The following is a 20,812-nucleotide window of genomic DNA, read 5'->3' as shown; positions in this document are numbered from 1 at the left end:
AAATCCAACCAACCAAAACACACAAGAGAATTTTATAATAAATACATGACGGGAAAATCAAAACTAAACCAAAACAATTATAAAAACAGAAAAGCTATCATTTTTTTCATCATCATCATCAATCATTTTTATCATGGGGAGTCAGAGAACTACAAAACGTATTTCCCTCACAGGTCTCGATTATGTGCCTGAAAACTTTTCTTACAATTGTTCTTGTAAAAGAAACATTTTCTAGCAGTCTCACAAGAACGTACCATATTCACTACATTTAATACAAATAGAAAGAATGTGAAGATACGTGTGGGTTTTTTTTGTTTGTTGCTGTTGGGTTTTTTTTGTTTGTTTTTTGTTTTTTTTTTTTAAGGGAAAAGGCATAAAAAAGGTCTACATGGAATGATGTTTGGGCAGTTCAAGTCCACAGTCAGCCTGCAGACCAGCTAATGTTGCCAAGTCACATGCATGATGTAGGAAGCCATCTGATGGTACCAATGAACTGAGTTCACTATATGAATGAGAAACAAATACAGACAGATCAGCTGCAGTTAAGATTCTCTGTTACAAAACAAAAGAAACACGGGAGAAATTGGTCTCTAGGGCACTAGCTTATCAAATGTTATTCCAATCAATACATACTCAATTTCAAAGCTCCCCTTTTTATTCTAGTCAATAAATCAAAAACAATTTGATTTCTGACAGATTAAATTAGAAATGTTCATTTTGTCATTACACCACATAAAAAGAAATCATGAGCAGGCTCACAACTGAGACCAACAGACAAGCATGATGCTTAAAATATTTTGTGCTTACCTTGATCCATCATACGTAACAGATTTTACTTGTCCACACTGTCTAAACTGTGACTGCAACTGATTATGGTATAGATAGCCATAGGGAGGAATATTTTTCAGCTGTTGAGAAAAGTCAAGTTAAGTTTGGACACATTCAACCACTTTAATACACTATTAACTTCATCTCAATAATTAGTTAGCTCTTATCTTCCTCCTTCACTTGAGCTGCAATAGCAATGATCTAAGAGCCAAATTAAGAAAAAAAAACATACTGCATTAAATTAAAAAAATCTGAAAAAAATTTCTGCTGCTAATTACTGTCCTACCTCCTTCCTCCTGGAGCCAAGATTCAAGAAAAGTTCTCAATAGTGGGAAAGGATAGACGTGAAGATTTCATGAAGAAAAAAGAAACCAATCCATAAAACCTAATGAGACCCCAGGGGCTGCACTGCACTCAATGGTACTGCAACACAGCTGCCTGATCACAAAACTGCTCTGTATCACCATGGAAGGTCACAGAGGTTGGGACAAGACCCTGACAAAAGAATAGGAAACGTTCCATCCAGATTTTAAAATCTTAACAATGACCTGGGGAACTACAGGCAGGTCAGCCTCACTACAGCCTCCACACTAAGCACTGATCAGACACCCAAACACTTTCCTTGGCTAATCTGAGCCATTCTGCAGAAGCGAAGACAATTTCAAACTTGTACTTATTCAATCAGATAAAAATGTCTACAGAGTAAAAAGAAGAAAGAGAATGCAACATCCAAGTAACCTTAAAATAATTGGCATGTTTGTCACATACTACTAAGTACAAGATTGCAAAACAGTAACACTGCAGTTGTAACAAGTCTTTCAACTCAAAAATGCTCTCTCAAAACCTTTTATCAGTGTTCTGAAAGACCAGCAATCAAATGTGTAGAGGCTGAAGTCGGAATCCTTTTCAAACTGCCTACCCACACAATGTGCGCTGTAACAGAAAAAAGGATGACAACATACCAAGTGAGAAATACTTACATACTTATTCTATCTCGTCCCAAGACAGAAAAAAACCTTGAAAAATACCACTAACACTACATATTCCTATTATTTGATGCTTGATTACATCATTCAACTTCATAACATACCAACACAGTGGTTTTTGGATCTTTGCCACCAAGCTCCCTCACTGCACCTTGTTCATTACATTTTTGAAAAGAGAAGTAGTTCGGATAGAAGGCACCAGCCATTACAACCTGAAATCAAGAAAATATTTTCTTCTTTTAATTACAGCTTATTATAATATTCAGTTTCTCAAGATGAAATACAGTTGCAACATGAAGTGATACTAGCACATCTTAATATGATTTTTTTTTCCTGTCTTTCATCAGAAATTAATGTTGTTCCAACTGAAGTTTAACTCATGCAAATCTTACCCACTTAAAACATACCCTCCATGACTTCAGCTTGTGGAACAGCATTTTAATATTTCTGCATGCAGACTAAGTCAAAACTTCAATGGATAACTTCTCTTTCAAAAAGAATGTCAATTTTAAAGAAATCTGTATACAATACTGTATGACAGCTGTTCAATTTTCACATTACATCACACAGTATTTAACAATTCAGCTCTGAAAAGTTCACTATTTACACAGTTAAACCAACTGCTATTGAAATAAGTCTGTGAAAACAAAATCACTACTAATCAGTCCAAATAAGAGAAGAAATGTCACTAGAAACGTGAAGCAAGTTACAGTAGCTGAGCAATATCTTACTTTTCCCTCCAGTAACTACTCAAGCCAGTGGCAATTTCAACAGAGAATTCAAAACAAGTGAAAACACCTTTTTCATACATGTTAGTTTTTATCATTTCAACTCAAACCATCTGTCTTCAGAGTATTATTTATGACCTACACAAAGATTAACTGAGATACAAGTTTAGTTAATCTCAGTATCACTTCATTTTAATTTAATGAACTGTCAGAAACAAAGGGATTGGCAAAGGTCCAATACTCCAATCATAACATTATTTGTGCTTTTAAATTATCCAAAAAAAAAAAAAAAAGAAGTTCCAACTGCAATCTTAAAAGTTGACAAGAAATTTGAAACACAGGGTATCTCAAAGTACTAGTTTGTCAATGGTATGTAAAAACCCCAATTACAAACTCTGGAAGCAATATCTCTACCCAAAGAATTATTAAATAATTACCTGCAAAATGAAATGCTGTTTATATGCATACTCCTGATCCATCGCAGATAGCTGAGTATTAACGTGCATGTTAAACTGTTTGACTCTTTCTTTCAGAAGCTCAATTAACTCTGCCACCTGAAATTCCAGCTCTAGTTACACATTCAACAGATCAAATCCAACCCAAATGGAAAAAAAGCTTAGTAAAAGCCTAAGCAAGAAGGTAAGCCCTCTTACTTCTTAAGAGACGTTAACATGCATTTCATCTAATATACTGCTTAGCATCTTCACTAGTACTTTTAAAATACATGTAGTAGTAGATTTTATTTTGCACACCTCTAAGTTCTCATGTGACACCTAGCCAAGTGCCTGTCAGTGTTCAAGTTAACGCTGCTTTCAACAGTGTTTATTCCTCTGGGAGCGAGAAGATGATCTCACATATTCACAGTTTAAAGAAGATACATAACTAGATGTATACACACAGTTGTACATGAAGTAGGCTTATCCACGATATTACCATCTTTAAAAACATTCATAAAAATGACTATTTTAGCTCACCTCTCTGACTTTCTTGATATGAACATAATTTAATTGACCCCACTCAAGCTCATCCTGGAGAAGAAAGTGAGAAGTGCAAATGAAAAGTAATATAGAAAAGAAGTTCCTAATAACTAGCATGCTCTCTCACATTCTTTAGTGTAGACACAAATAATAGCTACAGACAATGAAAAAAAATTTTACCTCATTTCACAGCTCTCTTTAATTCTGACTGTGCGTTTTGATAATGTATGACAATATATCTGACTACAACTGTACCTGGATTATCAGCAGTGCAGCTGTGGAGCATTAAGACTTCTCATATAGACCCAGATGTTCAACTCCTCTGTGCTGCTAGTACAGAATCTCCTCTAAGAGGACGATTCCCTCAAAACAGAAGACAATCTAGAACTTCTTAAGATCTAGAACTTCACATACTCACTGTAAATCGGTGCACGTTGCGCACTGATATTCATAAAGCACACTATGGTCTGGCAAGTGAGAAATCAACGGCATTTTGTCTTACACACAGAAAAAAAAGACTACAGACAGTTAATGTGTGCATACTACTGGACTTTTGAGACTGATACACCAAGATCTTCCATCCTTCCAGATGCTTGCCCCAAAATACACCCATGATTTGAGAAATGTCTTTCAACTACAGCTCAAGTTCCTCTCTCAGCTTAATTTCAAACATTATGGCCACTGTCAATCCATCTAACATAGGGACTACGTAAGAGGTTCTCTTCGAGTACTAGATCCAAAGACTCACTATGACACCTCAAAGCCTGTGCTTCTATTTACTTACGACAATGACAATCATAGTAAAGAAAAAATGGCAGTCTAAATTCCTGGCAGAACACTCCAGTACTCAAGTCACCAGGTTCAGTATTGGACAGAAGTGATAAAAAAGTTAAACTAACCTTGGGATGTCTCAGGTCCCCATTCTGTCTGCACATCTGCCATGCCTAAGAAAGAAGTGGTTTAGTATTCAAGTACGAACTGCCAATAATAATAACAAAAAAAACCATGCCATACTGAAAACTATGAAAATTTTCCACATGCTATCCTATGCTTAGGATAATTTTCAAATACTAATTTAGAAATCAGAGATGTCCTTCAGCTAACGCTATTATACACAGCAGGGCCAACTTGGATGACATTCTTGATGTTTTAAGAAGTTCTCAATACTTCCAAGGACAGAGATTCCATAACCACTGCAGACAAACTATTCTGTTGTTTGACTACATCTCACAGACAACTTCCAGCCCTCTCCACTGCAGTGTATCAGCAGAGCCACTCTTGATGCAACTTGTGTCCACAACATCTTGCCCTGCGGCTGCACACTTCCAAAAGGAGGCCTGGCTCCCAACCTCTAATCCTACACTCTGCCATGAGGTGTAGTAGAAGTTCTCAACTTAGGGCTGAACTAACTCACCTCTAAGGCCTTCCCACATATGTTTCAGCACCCTAAGTATCACAGGGTCTTCTGTGAGACTATCAGTATTTCCATGTCTTCCAGTAATTCAAAGTCTCTTTAGCACTACAGAGTTCAGAAGCTGACACTGTACTCAAAAGTGAGCCAGTGACAGGAATCTTAGTTCTACTAAAGCATTACCTGCAACACTCAATTGGGTATTAAGAAATTTGTTCACAAAAAAGATGCTTTGGCAGTAAATCAGGTTACCCATACATTTTCTGCAGTCTCCTTCCTCCAAGACTTCAAGTACTAAGCTGAACAAAGCCCTGAAAAACCTTGACTGATGTCATCAACAGAAGACTGGACTTCAGACATCCTGAGGTGTTTTTATGATTTCATTCTTAAGATATGATTGTGATTTTAAGTCTTAAGATGGTTCCTCCTAAGCAGATAAAAAAACACCTCTCACTCTTAAGAACACTCTTACACTGATTTTATTGAGCACTGGCATGAACTCTGGGTCTCTGGCTTATGCAAGGACACAAAGTGGTGCAGCTGTAAAACGTAATTTTAACAATGCACTGCTGAGGGTCTAAAAAACTGGCTGGGTTACAAAAATGTTACATCGCTCTGAAGAAAAAGAACATAAATCATTTTGTGTTTCATATGATTAATACTAGTAACTTCTTACTGCTTAACTACCATTTGTTCTGCTGGATGCAATCAGACGTCAACTTTAAAGACACCTTCATCAGTTGGAAAGAATCTGCATCCCGAATAAAACAGCTTCTTCATGATTAGAGGGCATCAAGAAAACCTAAGTCTCATGCCCACGCCTTGCTCAAAATCTGCTTCTATTTCTGGCAAGCAGAAATGAAATGGTGTGTTTTCTTTCCTTCTCCACTCTTCACACTGTTTTTCACTTGCTCAGGTGAACAGTAAAAAACACTCAGAAAATGAGCAGTGCAATTCATTTTTACCCATTTCCTGCTGCCTTACCCTGGAGAAAAACTGCACACTTCCTTTACAGCACTAAAAATTGACTCAGTCAGTACTAGCAGTTGTGTGACATAGTGCAAGATAGCCTTAAAATTATACAAAATAGCTAAGTATAACATGAAGTTTTTAACAACTTCAAAACAAAAATACTGCACTGATCACACAGAAGTGAGAAGGTTTCACCTTGGTCCATGACTTCACTGGAAAAATCAGACAGAAGAAACACTTACCTTAAATGCATTCACAATTGCAATGCAGTCACTCTTACTATTCCCAGAAAAGAACAGTTTGCTCCTGGCAAAAAAAAAAAAAAAAAAAAAAGGATTTTCAATAACATTCATATAGCTGAACTATAATTATTATAATAAATACAGTAATAAAAACTGTATACATATTATATACAATATGCAGTATTACTCCAGCTACACTATCAGCATCTTCCAATACATTAATAAACAAGTTTAATACATTTATGGTAATTGTTTTTTTCCACACTTCCTCTCTGATGGTAAGCTGTGTGAGCACGCTAACTGATTTTTAATAGACACTGTTCACATCAATGTTCACATCAGGAAGGCAAAGCTGAAGAATCAGGTCTTCCACGCAGAAAAGGATGACTTTAATTTGTGATACTGATTAGTTCATATAGCTAATATAGCTCATACAGTTCACATATTTCAGTGTGTCAGCTGCATTTTGGAAGTAATTTAAACTCAAGACATTAAAAATAGCATTTTGTGATCAGCTTTGCTCTGTGCTTCCAACAATAGCCAGGAAGATATAAAACATCAAGATTATAATACCTGTATCCATCAATAGGCTGCTTGAAAGGCTCTACAAAGAAGTTCTGCAAAGAGAGTGCTGCAGCTACAATAAAAAGAAATCAAAATGAAAACCTTGTTACTTGTTTTTATGGAAATATAGAAGTTCTCATGTTGTTCTTTTACCTATAATAAGGCATTCTTCTAAGCATCCAAAGACATGACCAAGGACGATCAATTTTCCAAGATGCAGATCCACTGGCAAATGTACTAACACGTTTCCTAAGAAAGTCAGCTCACCATCATGCGGATTTTCTTCTGCTTGCACACAAGATGTAAGTGCCCCTAGCTACAGAAATTTAAATTATCTGCATGTAAGATCTGATCAAGTAAGTCTAAGATTGGTTTGTAAGAAAACAATACAAGAAATAAACAGTTGCAAAGCAATATCAATTTGAGCCATAACTGTAATTAAGTTGAATCAATTTGAAAAATCTACTACCTGAATATAAAACCAAGCTACTGCATACAAATATAATTTCTTCTATAATTCAAAAAGAAAAGCCTTAGTACTTTAATATAACTGGTGTTCTACCACATACCTGATTTATAATTGGAAAGCAAAATTGCTAATTTCCAGGTAGAAAGGGAGATGTTCAGACTGTAAGGTGCTACTTGTTTAATAAACAATTTCACTTACAGATCTCAAGTTCTCTAACATTTTTCTTATTCTTTCTCATCACAAATGCTAGTTCACAAGTATTACAATTTCTTCAGGATTCTGCTTTTACTCTCTGCTGAAATCACAATCCCTTTGAAATGCAGTAGCAGCAGAAACTATGCTGAAGAGTATGGCAACCAAGTAACAGCCTAACATTGTTCTCAATTTCAGGTTCCAATTAAGGTTACTAGCATCTTAACTAACAAGGAATGTCATAATTTTCATTACTTGGATTTCAGCAGCATTAGAAAAAATGCCTACCTCTTTCAGATGAAGAATGGTACGTTCAATGTCACTTATGTTGGGTGGAGAAAGAGCTGTTGCCAACAAAGCTTTTGGTTCTCCCATATCAAGCTTTTTTATTTTTAATACTGTAGTTCCCAGTGGACAAGTCTGAAGGGAAGACAACGTTATTCTTACTTTTCCCCAAGGGAGGTGTTTAATTTATGAATTAATTGAAGATACTGATCCTTAAAATCAGTTCAAGTTTATAATTCAGTAACAGCTAAAAATAACTTTGCATAACTAAGGATACTTTTCCTTTGAACAGAACGTTGATTTTCAAAGTCACATCTATTTTACTGCTGCAATTCATCTCCTATGAGTAACACAATAATGAATGGTCTTTCTCAATTATTTACCAACTTAATTCCATTTAGTTGTACAGCTATTAATAACTATTCAAATAATGCATTCACTTCAGGTAAAGTCTGTGCTACAACGACACATGTAAAAAAAAAAAAAAAAAATCAGTAACCCCAAAAGTTCTTACCAGCATCTCAGGTAGTGATTTCTCTGGGATACAGTCTGTCCAGAAGTCCTTATGTACAAGCCTGTAACAATATCCATTGGAAACACGTCCAGCACGACCTTCAAACAGGAAAACAAACTTAGCAGTTTATGAACTGCCCAAGCCACACTGTAAAAACATCTACAAGCATCAAGAACAGCTGAGAAACAGCAGCAAACTCAAGCGGACTCTATTTGGTGTGAGATAACTCCACTGGAAAGTAAAGCCATATTTTTAAGTCACACACTCAGCAAGGCAAAGCTTCCTGCTATACAAGATGCTGCTGCTATTAGCTGTATATTGGTCAGCTGCCATAACCAACACCGACCCAGAACCAAATGGAATCAAAGCTGTACCTGTGAAGCTCTCACAGTATGAAAACAATGAAGATATTTTTATACCTAAGATTTCACTTATTAAATTAAGTACTCCTTTCCACTGGAAATAAAGACTTTGATATCAAAGAGTACTAATAAGAAAAGGTGATCTGAGTTTCTGTTTATCCTCATGCTACAACAAACACTGTGAAGATACTTCTGTGGATCTTTCAATAATTTAACAGTGATGAATAGACACGATTCTCTTCCTGCAGTCAATAAACAACTAACCACTGCTTTCCCTGTTTTCAAAAAATAAGGTATGGTTAAAAAAAATACTACTAAATAACAAGGAATCATTTAAAGTTCTATGGCCCATTAATTTTAATATTTTCCAATAAAATAAAAAAAACTTTCCTCCAAAAGAAATACTTCAACAAAATGCAACATTCAGGCCTAGTAGCTTAATCACTTTTTAATACCTGACTTGATAAGGAAATACATTTTTGCATAAATCATTCACGACAAAAATTATCAGTACTTTTCATCTGGAATTCTTCATCAAATTCCTTTCCATTCCCTACTGCCACCTTACCTCTTCTTTGGTAACAGTTTGTTTTAGATGCCCAGCAAAGTCTCAAACTTTGATAATTAGTTTCCTCATCGCAGACCACAGTTCTAGTTAAGCAGAAATCTATCACTGCAATGAAAAACAATATCATCTTACTAACATTAAGTAGTCATTTATGTTTACGGTGATACACAGCTTGATTTTATATAACCAGAAAGGGAAAATTTTTATTTTTCATAAACAATATTTTCTTTGTTGATTTTCTAACAACTAGACTTAAGCTACTGAGAATACTAACAACTGCAAAGAGATTTTTACACAGACAAAAACAATGCAAATGCATTAAAAGATAATCATTCTGCACACAGATAATCTAAAACAGAATTTGTTAATCTGACACAAGTATCTTAAAATATATTCGTAACGGAAATAAAAAACTTAAGCTTTTCCTCTAGTGCAGGATTAAAACTCACATCAATAGCTTTATCTGTATGTATACCCAGAAGTAAAACTTTCCTGCTGTGAAAGAAAGAATTCATCAACTGCCAGAATTAAACACCATCAGGAAAGCTTTGTAAAGGGGTGACATGCTGCAAAGATTTAGGCAAGTAGTAATGAAGAAAATGTTACAAATACAATGTATGCACAGCTTGAAAATATAGAAGACTTACCATACTTCACATCAGGAACTGTTACAGAGCTCTCAGCTATGTTTGTAGACAGAATAACCTTTCAAGAAAGGAACAAGAACTGTATAAAGATAGGAACTACTTACATTAACATCTGCATGAAATATCTAATATAAGGAGAAGAAATATTATTATTTCTGCTCTACATGCAAAATACAAACAGTGTAACACCAGAAAACCTGCATTTTCTTGTCCTATTAGTAAAAATGCACTGTAAAGTAGTACAGTATATAACATAAAGTACACAAATATTTCTTTACACATCTGTCATAACAAAGTATCACAGTATTAGCAGTGACAAAGCAAACCAAGACCCCAACCAAAAAGTGGGGCACAAAAATGCACAGATACAGGAGGGCCACTCTGCTCTGCAGTGTGCTGTCATGCAAGTGGAAGAATCAACATGCACAAACTATCCTGAAGGATAAAAACAGTGTCACATGATACACTAAGGGTAACTGCCTCAATCTGCGCATCTCTTTCAGGTCTAAATACCAGTAAAGTCAACAGCTTAGTAAGAATAAGAGTTTACATTTTGAGGGGAAAATAAACAGAAAAGCATCCTTTGCTTTCATGCAGCAGTTTTACTTGGAAGAGATAATATTCTTCACAGAAAAAAGTTTTACAGGCTTAACAAAAAAAAAAAAAAAAAAAAAAAAAGATTCAAGAATATTTACTTTTCTGTAGCCAGGAACTGGATTCAAAAATACATTATTTTGTTCTTCTAAGGAGACTCGTGAGTGGAGAGGGTACACTTGCCACCTAAAGAAAATGTATTCGTGAATATTTACTGATACAAGCATATAAGAAACAACTATATTTCTGCACTAAATCACCTGTTCTATGTAGGACACTCATAGTTAAAAGATTTACATTCAAGTTTAATAAATAAATGTGGTTTAACTTACTTTTTGTTAAACATACGTGTGAGACGCGAGTGCATGTATCTTATTTCACTGAAACCTAAGAAAAGAATAATCAGAGTTTTCAGTCATCACTAACAACTTTAATATCAATTCCCACTTAACTCCCATCTTTTCTTCGGGTGTTCCAGTGCCCTTCTTGACTAGCACAAAGAACCTGTAGTCTAAGAGATTAACAAAGCACTGAGCAAAATACCTTTAGCGCTGGAGACAGTAACAAGCATGAATTCTATTTGCATACACACACAAACATTATACTATATAACTTTAAAATTATCTGTTCATGAATGGAACTAAGGCATGGAAAGGTACAGACAAGAAAAATCAGGCCATGGACCTGTTTGGACACCTCCTACCACACCTACTCGGCCCCACTCCGCACTGCCTGACCATCCTGCTGCCTAATGCTTCCTATCTGCCATACCCCTTGATTCCAAAACTGAATACTGAAATCACCACTCGAGTTCAACTTACGCTCATTAGTGATTACAGAGACTTCTTCCATGATCAATAGAACTAGACTGTACAAACAATATTAACAGTAGTTATTAATCAATTAATCAATCAAATCTAGCAATTACCTACTAGACAAAGTAGGTAGAACTTGATGACCAATTCTGGAAAAAGCAAGACTCCAGCAGAAAAAAGGGATGTCAAGAGGAGAGGCAGATCTTTGAATGTGAAAGTTTCTAGTAACAAAGCCTGGCAAAAAAAACCCAAACAACTACAATAATGGGAGTGGGGTATGAAGAAGCGGGAAAACAAAAAACAAACAAACAAACAAAAAGAGAGGTTGATATTACAACAGATAGGACAGTATCAGCATAATCCCTTTGATAGGACACCATAAACTTGAAGTCACGCAACTCCTGTCACCAGCAAGTAAATATGAAGAACAGAAGCAAAGCCATTCTTATCCTGTTCAAGCTCTTGAGAGGATGATAAATTACTGTAGCTTTCATTTAGCCCATCAGCTATTCTTGCAGGGACACATTACACACTGGAATGCCTTGCTCAGCGATGATTCAACCAACACAGCCTAAGCTCTTCAACAATTTTTTTATTATTATTTTTTAATTTTTTTTGTTCTGTGAAGGATCAAAATAACATATATCAAAGTACATAAACAAGAAACGATCAAGGTTGCTACATCCAGCATTCAGATGAAAAAGTACCGGAATTATGATTGGTTGTGCAAATTCAACGTAGCCCTACTGGGAACTTTTAAATGCCTATGTTAGAAAAAACAACTGCATTGTTTAATCTGGCTCTTTGTACCACCTGCTGTAAAAATATGGGAACTGAAACTGCTGGAATAAGTTCAGACTAAAGCATACTCACAATTACCTTAGAAAGTCTGAAAGCACACCATATAAACACTAAAACAGAAAGCCAGAAGCAACAAACTGTTGCCTTATGAGAAAATGGAGTAAGTCCTACACTGACACAATGAAGCAGTTCCTTCTACCTAGAGGGCTTTTACAGAAAAAGCAACTGAGAAAGAAAGCTGCAATGCCATTTAGCTGGCAGGGAGAAATCTCCACTTGGAGCTACAATATCAGTGCTGTACTGCTGTGTTGGTGCGCTGTGCTTCCAGCCCTAGAGCTTCCATGCCTACTACTGAGCTTAACACAGCAGTGAGATTCAGAAAGATTTACAGGTAGATATGAAGTTCTGGTAGGGACAAACATCTCTGCACCCAAAGAACAGAGCTACCCCAGCTTCAATGTGACTCTCCAATAGAATGCATCCAGGGGCTTCTGAAATTTTCAGAGATGTGAAATTTTGTTAGATTAAATAAAAGAAAATTTGAAACCAACAGGCAGTTAAGTTTGTGATGCTAGAAATTCTAGGCTGCAGCTGAGTAACAACAACAAAAAAAGTACTGATTACCACATGCTTTCGTTTTGGCTGTCATTATTGAAGCCCTTAGCTAGATTTCAGAAGTAGCATAAGATAACTTCAGCTCACTGTATGAACAGGATTTAAACCCACATGTAACATTATAATTAGTTACTATGTTGTTCCATGTGGTTGTTTTTGGTGTTCTTTCTTTTTTTTTTTTTTTTAATGTTCTTACAAACTTATACTTCACAAAATATTAAATAGTTATTTCAAATCAATTTCTCTAGATTAACTGTGAAATTAATTTTATTAAACTAAGTTCAAAGAAAAACATCCAAACAAACAAAGCAGCCTGAGTTAAATGTGTTTAAGATACAGTTGAAAGAAATAACAAGAAAAATCTTGTTAGATGACAAGTAAGGAGACAGAAAGTTATGAATATCTATCCTCACCTGGTAAAAACACAAGTACACTTCCACGGTCTGGTGTAAAACTCCCCCTAAAAAGAACAGGCAGTTCTTCAAGCTGCTTTATTATCCCAATATATATCTTGAAAGAGCAAGCAAAATTGTACATCTTCTATAACATGCATTATTCAAACTCCCTCATGAACCAGAGCTTAAAACTATATATAAAAATATAAAAATTTTGTCTAGATTATTAGGTTTACTTTTGTCTTAGAAACATTCTTATTTACCAGTTAAATTCATCAAAATTAGGTTATTTAAAAACTAGAAAAAGAATTACACTACAGGCCATGGTATTAATCAAGAGATGCCTTTCTTTAAGTTTCTACAGCAAGCCACAAGGATAAAACTGCCTTAACATACAGAACTTTTATTTTAACAGCATACTTGATGTAAAATGCCTCATGCATTTTGACAGACCCTACAATCAAACTAGATAATGAGCTGTAGAATTTTCAGAGGAAGGTGGCAATGGATGTTCACAATAGCCCTGTCAGTACTTGAGAGCTAATACTTTCATGTTTGCTTGTAGAAGTTAGCCTATTAATAATGCTACGTTTGGCTGTTCTATTTTAGAATAAAGCAGCTTCACTGAAAAGATCAAAAGCAATAATCAAGACAAAAAGTTGAGAAATACTACCAACAAAGTGTTCACCAATGTATCTACAGCTCTGAAAACAAAGCCAGCTTGCTCTCTTCCCTTCTCCCACTCCAACAAAAAAAAGGTGAAGCTTCAAAAACAAAATCATTTCTTCAGTATATATTTACAGTCAACTACAATACACGGAACCAAAAAAGATCCTTAGCAAATAACCAATCTGTGTTAGACTAAATTTATACAAGCTACTTTACTGCATTTTTTCAGAAACTAACCATCAATTTACAAAATCTATGCAGTATGTAAAAAAAAAAAAAAAAAAAAAAATCACTTCTTTCAAAAGAAAGTAAAATAAAGCACTAGATAAACAATCTGTGGAAATTATAGTCTTGCTTATGTTTTTTCATGGCTTAATGTATTTTTTTTATTATTCTTCATATAAAAAACTCAGCTGTGATTGGCAGCAAAGAAAGTAGTTTCTGTATGAAATGGCTTGTTTGGACAGCCATGCTGTAGGGCACAAATTTTATTTCAGAAACACAGACCATTCAGTAAGACGTACAAGGAATCTCAGTACAGAGAAGAAATCACACTGATTCATAGAATAAAAGCAGTGGTATGTGGAAAAGCGAGGGACCACTAAAAATTACACCATGCAGGTTGCTTTAGGTCTTGTTCCTTAATTAGTGTCTCATTTCCCCAAAGAACCACTGATAACAGAATTTGGACTGTATCTTACCCATTGCATTGCATCTCCAACTCATCAAATGACTGAATCAAAGACACTGCTACCTCGTATATTTCCTTTCCTATCATTGGCTTATCAATTCTTTGAGAAGGAAGCTGTGCGGAGAAGGAAGTATTAAGGTTAACACAGTAAAATAAGCTAGATCACACAAGTCAATCTGCCAAATGCTCTTCAACTAAAACCCATGCAGAACAGCAGATGCACAAGGAACATTAGTTATGTTCTAAACACATTTTCCTTCCAGTGTTCTGCTATTCTAATGCTATAAAATTACTTCTGATAACTAATTACCTTCGATGAGTTCTAGCCACGGTCCTATAACTTGCACCTCAATCTTACTGTTAATAATTCATGCACCTCTTCTCATTTAAATTATCTTTACTTTCAGTAGACCTTGTATTTTATTTTGTATTCTGCCAAGGAACCACAGTTGTACTGTACACAATATAACTGCAACTAAGTTCATCCACAACATTTTCTAGCATTCTGTCACATATTCAAAGCTTTAATATTTAAGAACACAAACCACCAAGTTCTCAGAGAAAATTCAATGACTTAATGATGTATCAGTTTTTAAAAAACTGATTAATGAATATAACATGTACTGAGAATGGTCTACAACATCATGCAATTCGCCCTCAGAGAAAAAGGCTTTTGAGAATAATTCATCTTTAATTTTCAGTACTGAAACCCGTCTTCAGCTTTCCAACCCTCAGCAGAACAACCTCCTTGTAACACTATATTCTGTTAACTCTAGGTAACCTCGGTATCTGCGTAAAAGCTGCTGCATAAAAGCCCTGAAAATATCTTTGTTCTGACAGAGGCCCGACTGGAAGATCAAAATCAAAGAACCACAAGGTTGGAAAGGACCTACAAGATCATCTAGTCCAACCGTCCTCCCACTACCATTGCTACCACAAGCTACTCAACCATATCTCAGAGATCCTCATCCAGACACTTCTTGAATACTGCCAGGGACGGCGACTCCACCACCTCCCTGGGCAGGGCTTGCCAGTGCCTGACCACAAGAGAGTTATAAGATGGCTCAACAGTACTTTCTCCACCTCCCATCCCTCCTTCAATCAGCCATCAGTCCAGGTAAACTTTTCAGGCGTACCACTGGCAGTCCCTGAGCTTCTCAACTGCCTTTCACACTCACCGTGCTCACACCTTCTCACTGAAGCCTGCTAATTTTGTTTCATAATACAAAACACGCAATAATCTAAGAAGTTTTCTATTTTCTATTACTAAAACCAAAACTTTAGAGATTATCCATGCTTAAATAATTGTCCCTGGTTTGTCTTATTGGTTTTGTTACCTACTGTACCTTTAGTATTCCTTAACATGACAAGGCTGCCACATCACTCTTAATAAAAGGTAACAATGTGTGAAACCTTAAGTCCAAAAACCCAGCCAGAACTGACTGAAGTAATACAGAATCAACAGAATTGCTTTTGACAGCAGTTTACTATCTCTCATCTGGACTCTGACTTCAGTTGTCTGGATAGGAAGGAGTTTTTACATTTGCAAAACAAAAAATGGAACTCTCTTTCTTTGGTCTAACTATACACACAGAATTTCACAGATACCGAAGACTAAAACCAAGACATCCTACTTGCTTAACTTTTAAAAGTCTGACCTCACAATTAACTAAGTTAATAGTTAACTAATTGTTAACTAATTTCTAATTTGCGTTTGATATCACCAGTGCCATACTGCTGCAACAGGTATGCATTTACAGAACACAGATAGCTTTAAGTTTGCCTACAGATACAGCCTTTGTGCATTTTTAAATCAAAACCTGTGCAGGTATGACAAAGTAGGATTTATTTAAGCATCCAGAAGAATGTGCTCAGAGGTCATTATGCAAAAAGGAAAGAAACTGCATTTACAGACTTATACTCAAAATTTGTCAGTATAAATGACCTATATATATTTGAAACCTATAAATGACCCAATATCCATTCAACAAGGCTACAATGAAAAACGTTTTCCCCTTCCTCTTCTGATTTTCTAAATGTGGTGCTGTTCAAGGGAAAAGCTTTATCTTTCATCCAGCAACATCTATCTTACCATAGAAAAGTGATTACTGTAAACAAGCAGAGAGAAGAATACAAAACAATGACTGGCATTTCTGCTTATCGTCCAGGTCACAATTAGTATCAGTGAATTTCCAAATTACCTCGAGTCAGAACTGCTCAAAGAAAACAAACTATTTTCAAGGGTAGTTTTAAAATATTATCACCTGCAAAACTGAGCAACAATATTGTAGCTAAGAGGTCTGCAGAATAAAACAATTCTACGTTTATCCAGTAACATCAAATGATTCTGAGATTTTCTGGAGAAGGGACAAAGGTTCAGACCTCATGGCATACAAGACAACAGAATTATTGAATTGATTCAAGTCAAGATGCTTTATAAGCAACAAGTGTTGATTTGTGATACCCGATCTTTTAGTATTAATTTCAAAATCAAGAAGAAGCTTGGGAAAAGAAAATCTGTTCACCTTTAACAGAATTTTTTCTCTCAACTATGCTGTATTCTTCTGTGTGACTTCCCTGAAACAGAAATACTCAGAACTAAAGCCTGAAGCCTATACCTCAGGCAGCTATCAGATTCTGAATCTTAACATGCTGAAAGATGACTTCCTACTTCATATGGTAATGCTCAAATTATTAGAGCCTGAGAGTCAAGGCAATTTCCTGTTACATAAATCTTCTTAGACTTTCCGTTTTTCTTCTAATAAGTCTGATGTTCAGAATCTCCCCACACAGAGCACCATAAGAAGAGTGATGCAAAAGCACATATTAGTGCTTTCCCACTCAATTGCTTTTTTTATTTAAATATTAAAAATCATTCTATAGTGTTTCTCTGCTTCTCAGTTGCATTAGGGCACAAATAAATTCTTGGGCAATCATATTTCTTCCCTCTTACTAAAGAGGAAAACAGCTATGGCCAGGAGAACACAACATAAAAACAAATGTAAACTTAAAAATCAAAGTTAAATGCTCCTATACACAGAAAAAAATAAAGAAAACATAAAAAAGAATAAGGACTAAAAGCAGTTCCTTTTGTTTGTGACCTCTGAGCTGAAAGATGTGGCAGCTGATCTCCAGCTGAAAGCTTTGACATACAACTGGACTGAAGTAGATTTCTTACTAAATTTCTTGGTTATGTTTTTGTTGTCATCTATCATCAAAAATTACTTAGAAAAAACTCATGTTATGTAATCTCCCCCATGTTGTCTGAGTTGCCAAATGTACAAACACTGACAAGCCAACTGCTACATAAATTTATTGTATTTTTTTTTGGCTACATTAAAACTTCAACAGTTGACAGCCTTCTAGCTTGACTTGCCTGTGCTCAAGCGTAACAAATGCCTTCCCTGTGCACAGCATAAGGAATTACTTTCTCTGATTTTTTTTTCTGTTTTTAAATAGTTTCTGTAGAACTGAGAGATGTGTCGCAGTTTCTGAAGTCTAAAAGATAACATTATGTTCACAAACTGCTACTGTTCAGGTTCATCGCTTGTTCTTTTCATTGTATCAGTGTTTTTAAAATGTTCTGAATTATCAAGACCAAATAATTACTCTCATATCTCAGTGACTAAGGCCTAACTGTATTTATTTACCCTAACTGTTAAACTTTACCTCAGATAATGATACTGGAAGTTAAATAAATTGTTGTGTCAACATATATTAATTTCTGTCTAAAACTGCAAGGCAAAATCACTTATTCATAATTTTGCTACATAGCTTTTAGCTGACTATTCTAATTTCTTACTATGCCCAATGATGTAAAATCTTATTTCCCATACCTGGAAATGAACAATATGCTTCAAATCATCAAGATAATATTCTTTAACAGCGTAAGGTTTGCCTTCCACCTTAAAAATGCAGGCTGGATTCAGACCGTTTTGAGTTGGAATTGCAAAGTAATCAGCAATTTCTTCACAGTTGATGGTAGCAGACATCAATATGATCTGTTAAAAAATGGCAGAGCAAATGTAAAACAAACTACATTGGAATCTTAGAATCTTTACTTCTTTATGTTACAATGGTCTTAATTTGGTTTCTGCTGTCATGTGTTCTAGGAAAATTTAAGACAATCAAAACTGAATACTTTAAAACCATAGAGATGAGATACAGAAAAAGGCAAGCACCTTTAAAAAGAATGGCTCAGGCCAGACATCTGGGTCTGAAAATGTGAAGATTTTTTCCTGTTAAAGTTCAAACCCAAAACCAGTTAGTGCTTTCTCTTAATTTAAGATCACTTCATGGACCTCAAAACAAGAAAGCACTCACTATTTCCAAATCTAGTTTCACTGAGAAGTTAGTATCTTCACTTCAATCAAAAGATAAATCAAAAGATAAGCTTAGTCCTGTCAGACTGCGTAAGATTCCGATAGCTGTACTGATACCTGGGCTTTAAAAATGCGACTCATTTTTTTAATATGTCAAATTTTCCCTGACTTTCAGTAAGTTTATTCGACTTAAAGCTCAAGCATCACATTCAGCTGCTTGCTAGTAGATGACTGCTAAAATTCTTAATCTCTATTCACACCCAAACAGAAGAACACGTGCTACCTGACAAAAGCCTTTCTTTAAAAACCGCAATATAAAACTTGTAACCTGTGCAGGATGAGAGGGAAGAACAGTGAAACAGTAGCTATGGTTATTTACCATACAGCTTCTCTATATCAAATGCAAACCCAATGCTCAGCACAGCCAGCTGGAGTAGATCAGACCACTTAAACTAGGAAAATAACATAAGCAAGGAGCTATTAGATAACCTGGTATATAGTTATTCTCAGGTCTTCTGAGCCACATGTAAACACTACTTGTAAACTTGGACACTGCCAGCCTTGTTTTTTTTTTATTTTTCTTCCCTGACACCTCCCATAAATTCAAAAACAAAACAACAAAATGTACAAATCAACACTCTAAACAAAAATGCAATGAAAGAGCATTCCTCCTACAAAGAGCTATGTAGCTACTGAGGTGAGCATCATACCCCAGAGCTCAGAAAGCTCCAAAGCATATCCTCTTAAAGGAATAAGGAAAATATAAAAAGCAGATTAAATCTGAAAACATGCAACTGCGCAAGCAGTATCTGAAATCTGTCTCTCTACAGTATTATCTGCCTCATAGCTGAGACTACCTTCGCTGGAACAACAGGCTAAATACAACCCTGCCTGAAGGCTATTAAAGCTAAATCCAATCTAAATTATTCTAACCTCAGCTACAGGCAAGGAGTATTAAATTAACTCTTCTTCATACCATATTGTTAATTTTTCCTAATAGGAAGTATTCCATATAGATCACTAACTGGAAGGAAAATATCAAATTCCTAACAGCACACTTGAATGATCCCCCATTACTATAAAAAAAACCCAAACAACCCATTTACTCTCCAAGTGGAAGCTCAGCAAGAAGCATCTACCATCACCAGCACAAAGCAACACATAGATAGGAAGGAAAGAATTATTGAAGCAGGCAGTTCTTCGAGATCAAGCAGTTTGGAAACACTTGTGCAGCAGAGATATGCCTACAGTCCCATCAATTTCATACTAAAATATGCACCGTGAGGCCACTTCTCACGGGCAGCCTGGTCTGGTGGCTGGTGACCCTGCACATCTCAGAAGGGTTTAAAGTAGACAATCATTGTGATCCTTTTCAACCCAGGCCATTCCGTGATCCTATGATTCAGATGCCCTCAAATGGACTATTAGAACCCTGAATTGTGTTCTGTGAAACTACCACGTTTATCCTGTTGTTACTATTATTATTATTATTATATTTTTTTTACCTAAGCAGCCATTACTAGACACCAACACCATTCCAAAACTCTCAGGCTTTCTTACAACAATCCCACTCCAGAAAAAGAAATCTGAAAGCCAATCTAATATCTGCCCTACGATATAATACCAACAATCTGCCAGAAAAATCAGAATTGCTGATAGGTGAATCACAACAGGAGATCTTGCTGTCTTATGAAGAATTGGTGCACTTTTTCCCCCTGAAACAGGCCTCCTTCATTCCATGAATCCAGACACAAAAGAAGAGAATCTTTCATTCTCTGAATGAATTAGTTGTACTATGAAAGCCCCTTCGTTTTCTCAAAAGGGAATGAGGCAGGAAATACTGTGCTTAGCATACTGTACAAGTATTTTTAAAATGAATGACCCATTCCATACTGCTAAAACAACAACTACATGCACAAGTTCCCCTCTCCCCAGCATAAAAAATTTTGAGAAAATGAAAACTGTCAGAGAATGGAAAGCACCCACAAATTTAAAATTGTCTTGTATTTATATAATATGAAGATGTCTTCTGAAGAATCAGCTGCAGAGCAAGATATAAAACAGTGCCATCCAATGACTACTTTGGGAGATTTAATCAGACAGAGATTCCTTTACAACAAGAAAGTCAATACAGGTTCAAATTACCTTTGTTTAGAAGAGAATAG

General features: G+C 35.6%; 1 protein-coding gene across 3 annotated transcripts in view; it reads right to left on the bottom strand.

Annotated features, from left to right (window-relative positions):
- TDRD9 (tudor domain containing 9) overlaps window positions 1-20,812 on the bottom strand; it is a 59,037-nt gene that overhangs the window by 14,537 nt on the left and 23,688 nt on the right. For all 3 annotated transcript variants that reach the window (XM_042872593.1, XM_042872576.1, XM_042872585.1), the window contains exons 7-23: window positions 18,162-18,326; window positions 14,336-14,439; window positions 12,984-13,030; window positions 10,672-10,726; window positions 10,441-10,525; window positions 9,746-9,803; window positions 9,099-9,203; window positions 8,169-8,266; window positions 7,658-7,789; window positions 6,862-7,024; window positions 6,718-6,781; window positions 6,145-6,208; window positions 4,419-4,463; window positions 3,517-3,570; window positions 2,980-3,096; window positions 1,919-2,026; window positions 808-908 (exon numbers count right to left, since the gene is read on the bottom strand). In XM_042872593.1, coding sequence (XP_042728527.1) covers window positions 808-908; window positions 1,919-2,026; window positions 2,980-3,096; window positions 3,517-3,570; window positions 4,419-4,463; window positions 6,145-6,208; window positions 6,718-6,781; window positions 6,862-7,024; window positions 7,658-7,789; window positions 8,169-8,266; window positions 9,099-9,203; window positions 9,746-9,803; window positions 10,441-10,525; window positions 10,672-10,726; window positions 12,984-13,030; window positions 14,336-14,439; window positions 18,162-18,326 — 1,565 coding nt within the window. The remainder of the gene's footprint in view (window positions 1-807; window positions 909-1,918; window positions 2,027-2,979; window positions 3,097-3,516; window positions 3,571-4,418; window positions 4,464-6,144; window positions 6,209-6,717; window positions 6,782-6,861; window positions 7,025-7,657; window positions 7,790-8,168; window positions 8,267-9,098; window positions 9,204-9,745; window positions 9,804-10,440; window positions 10,526-10,671; window positions 10,727-12,983; window positions 13,031-14,335; window positions 14,440-18,161; window positions 18,327-20,812) is intronic.

This window comes from Lagopus leucura, unplaced genomic scaffold, assembly GCF_019238085.1.
Source record: "Lagopus leucura isolate 7727_CA_CO unplaced genomic scaffold, USGS_WTPT01 Super-Scaffold_1, whole genome shotgun sequence".
NCBI lineage: Eukaryota > Metazoa > Chordata > Aves > Galliformes > Phasianidae > Lagopus > Lagopus leucura.
The sequence above is the reverse complement of the archived record's forward strand: the minus strand, read 5'-3'. Positions and strand labels throughout refer to the sequence as shown.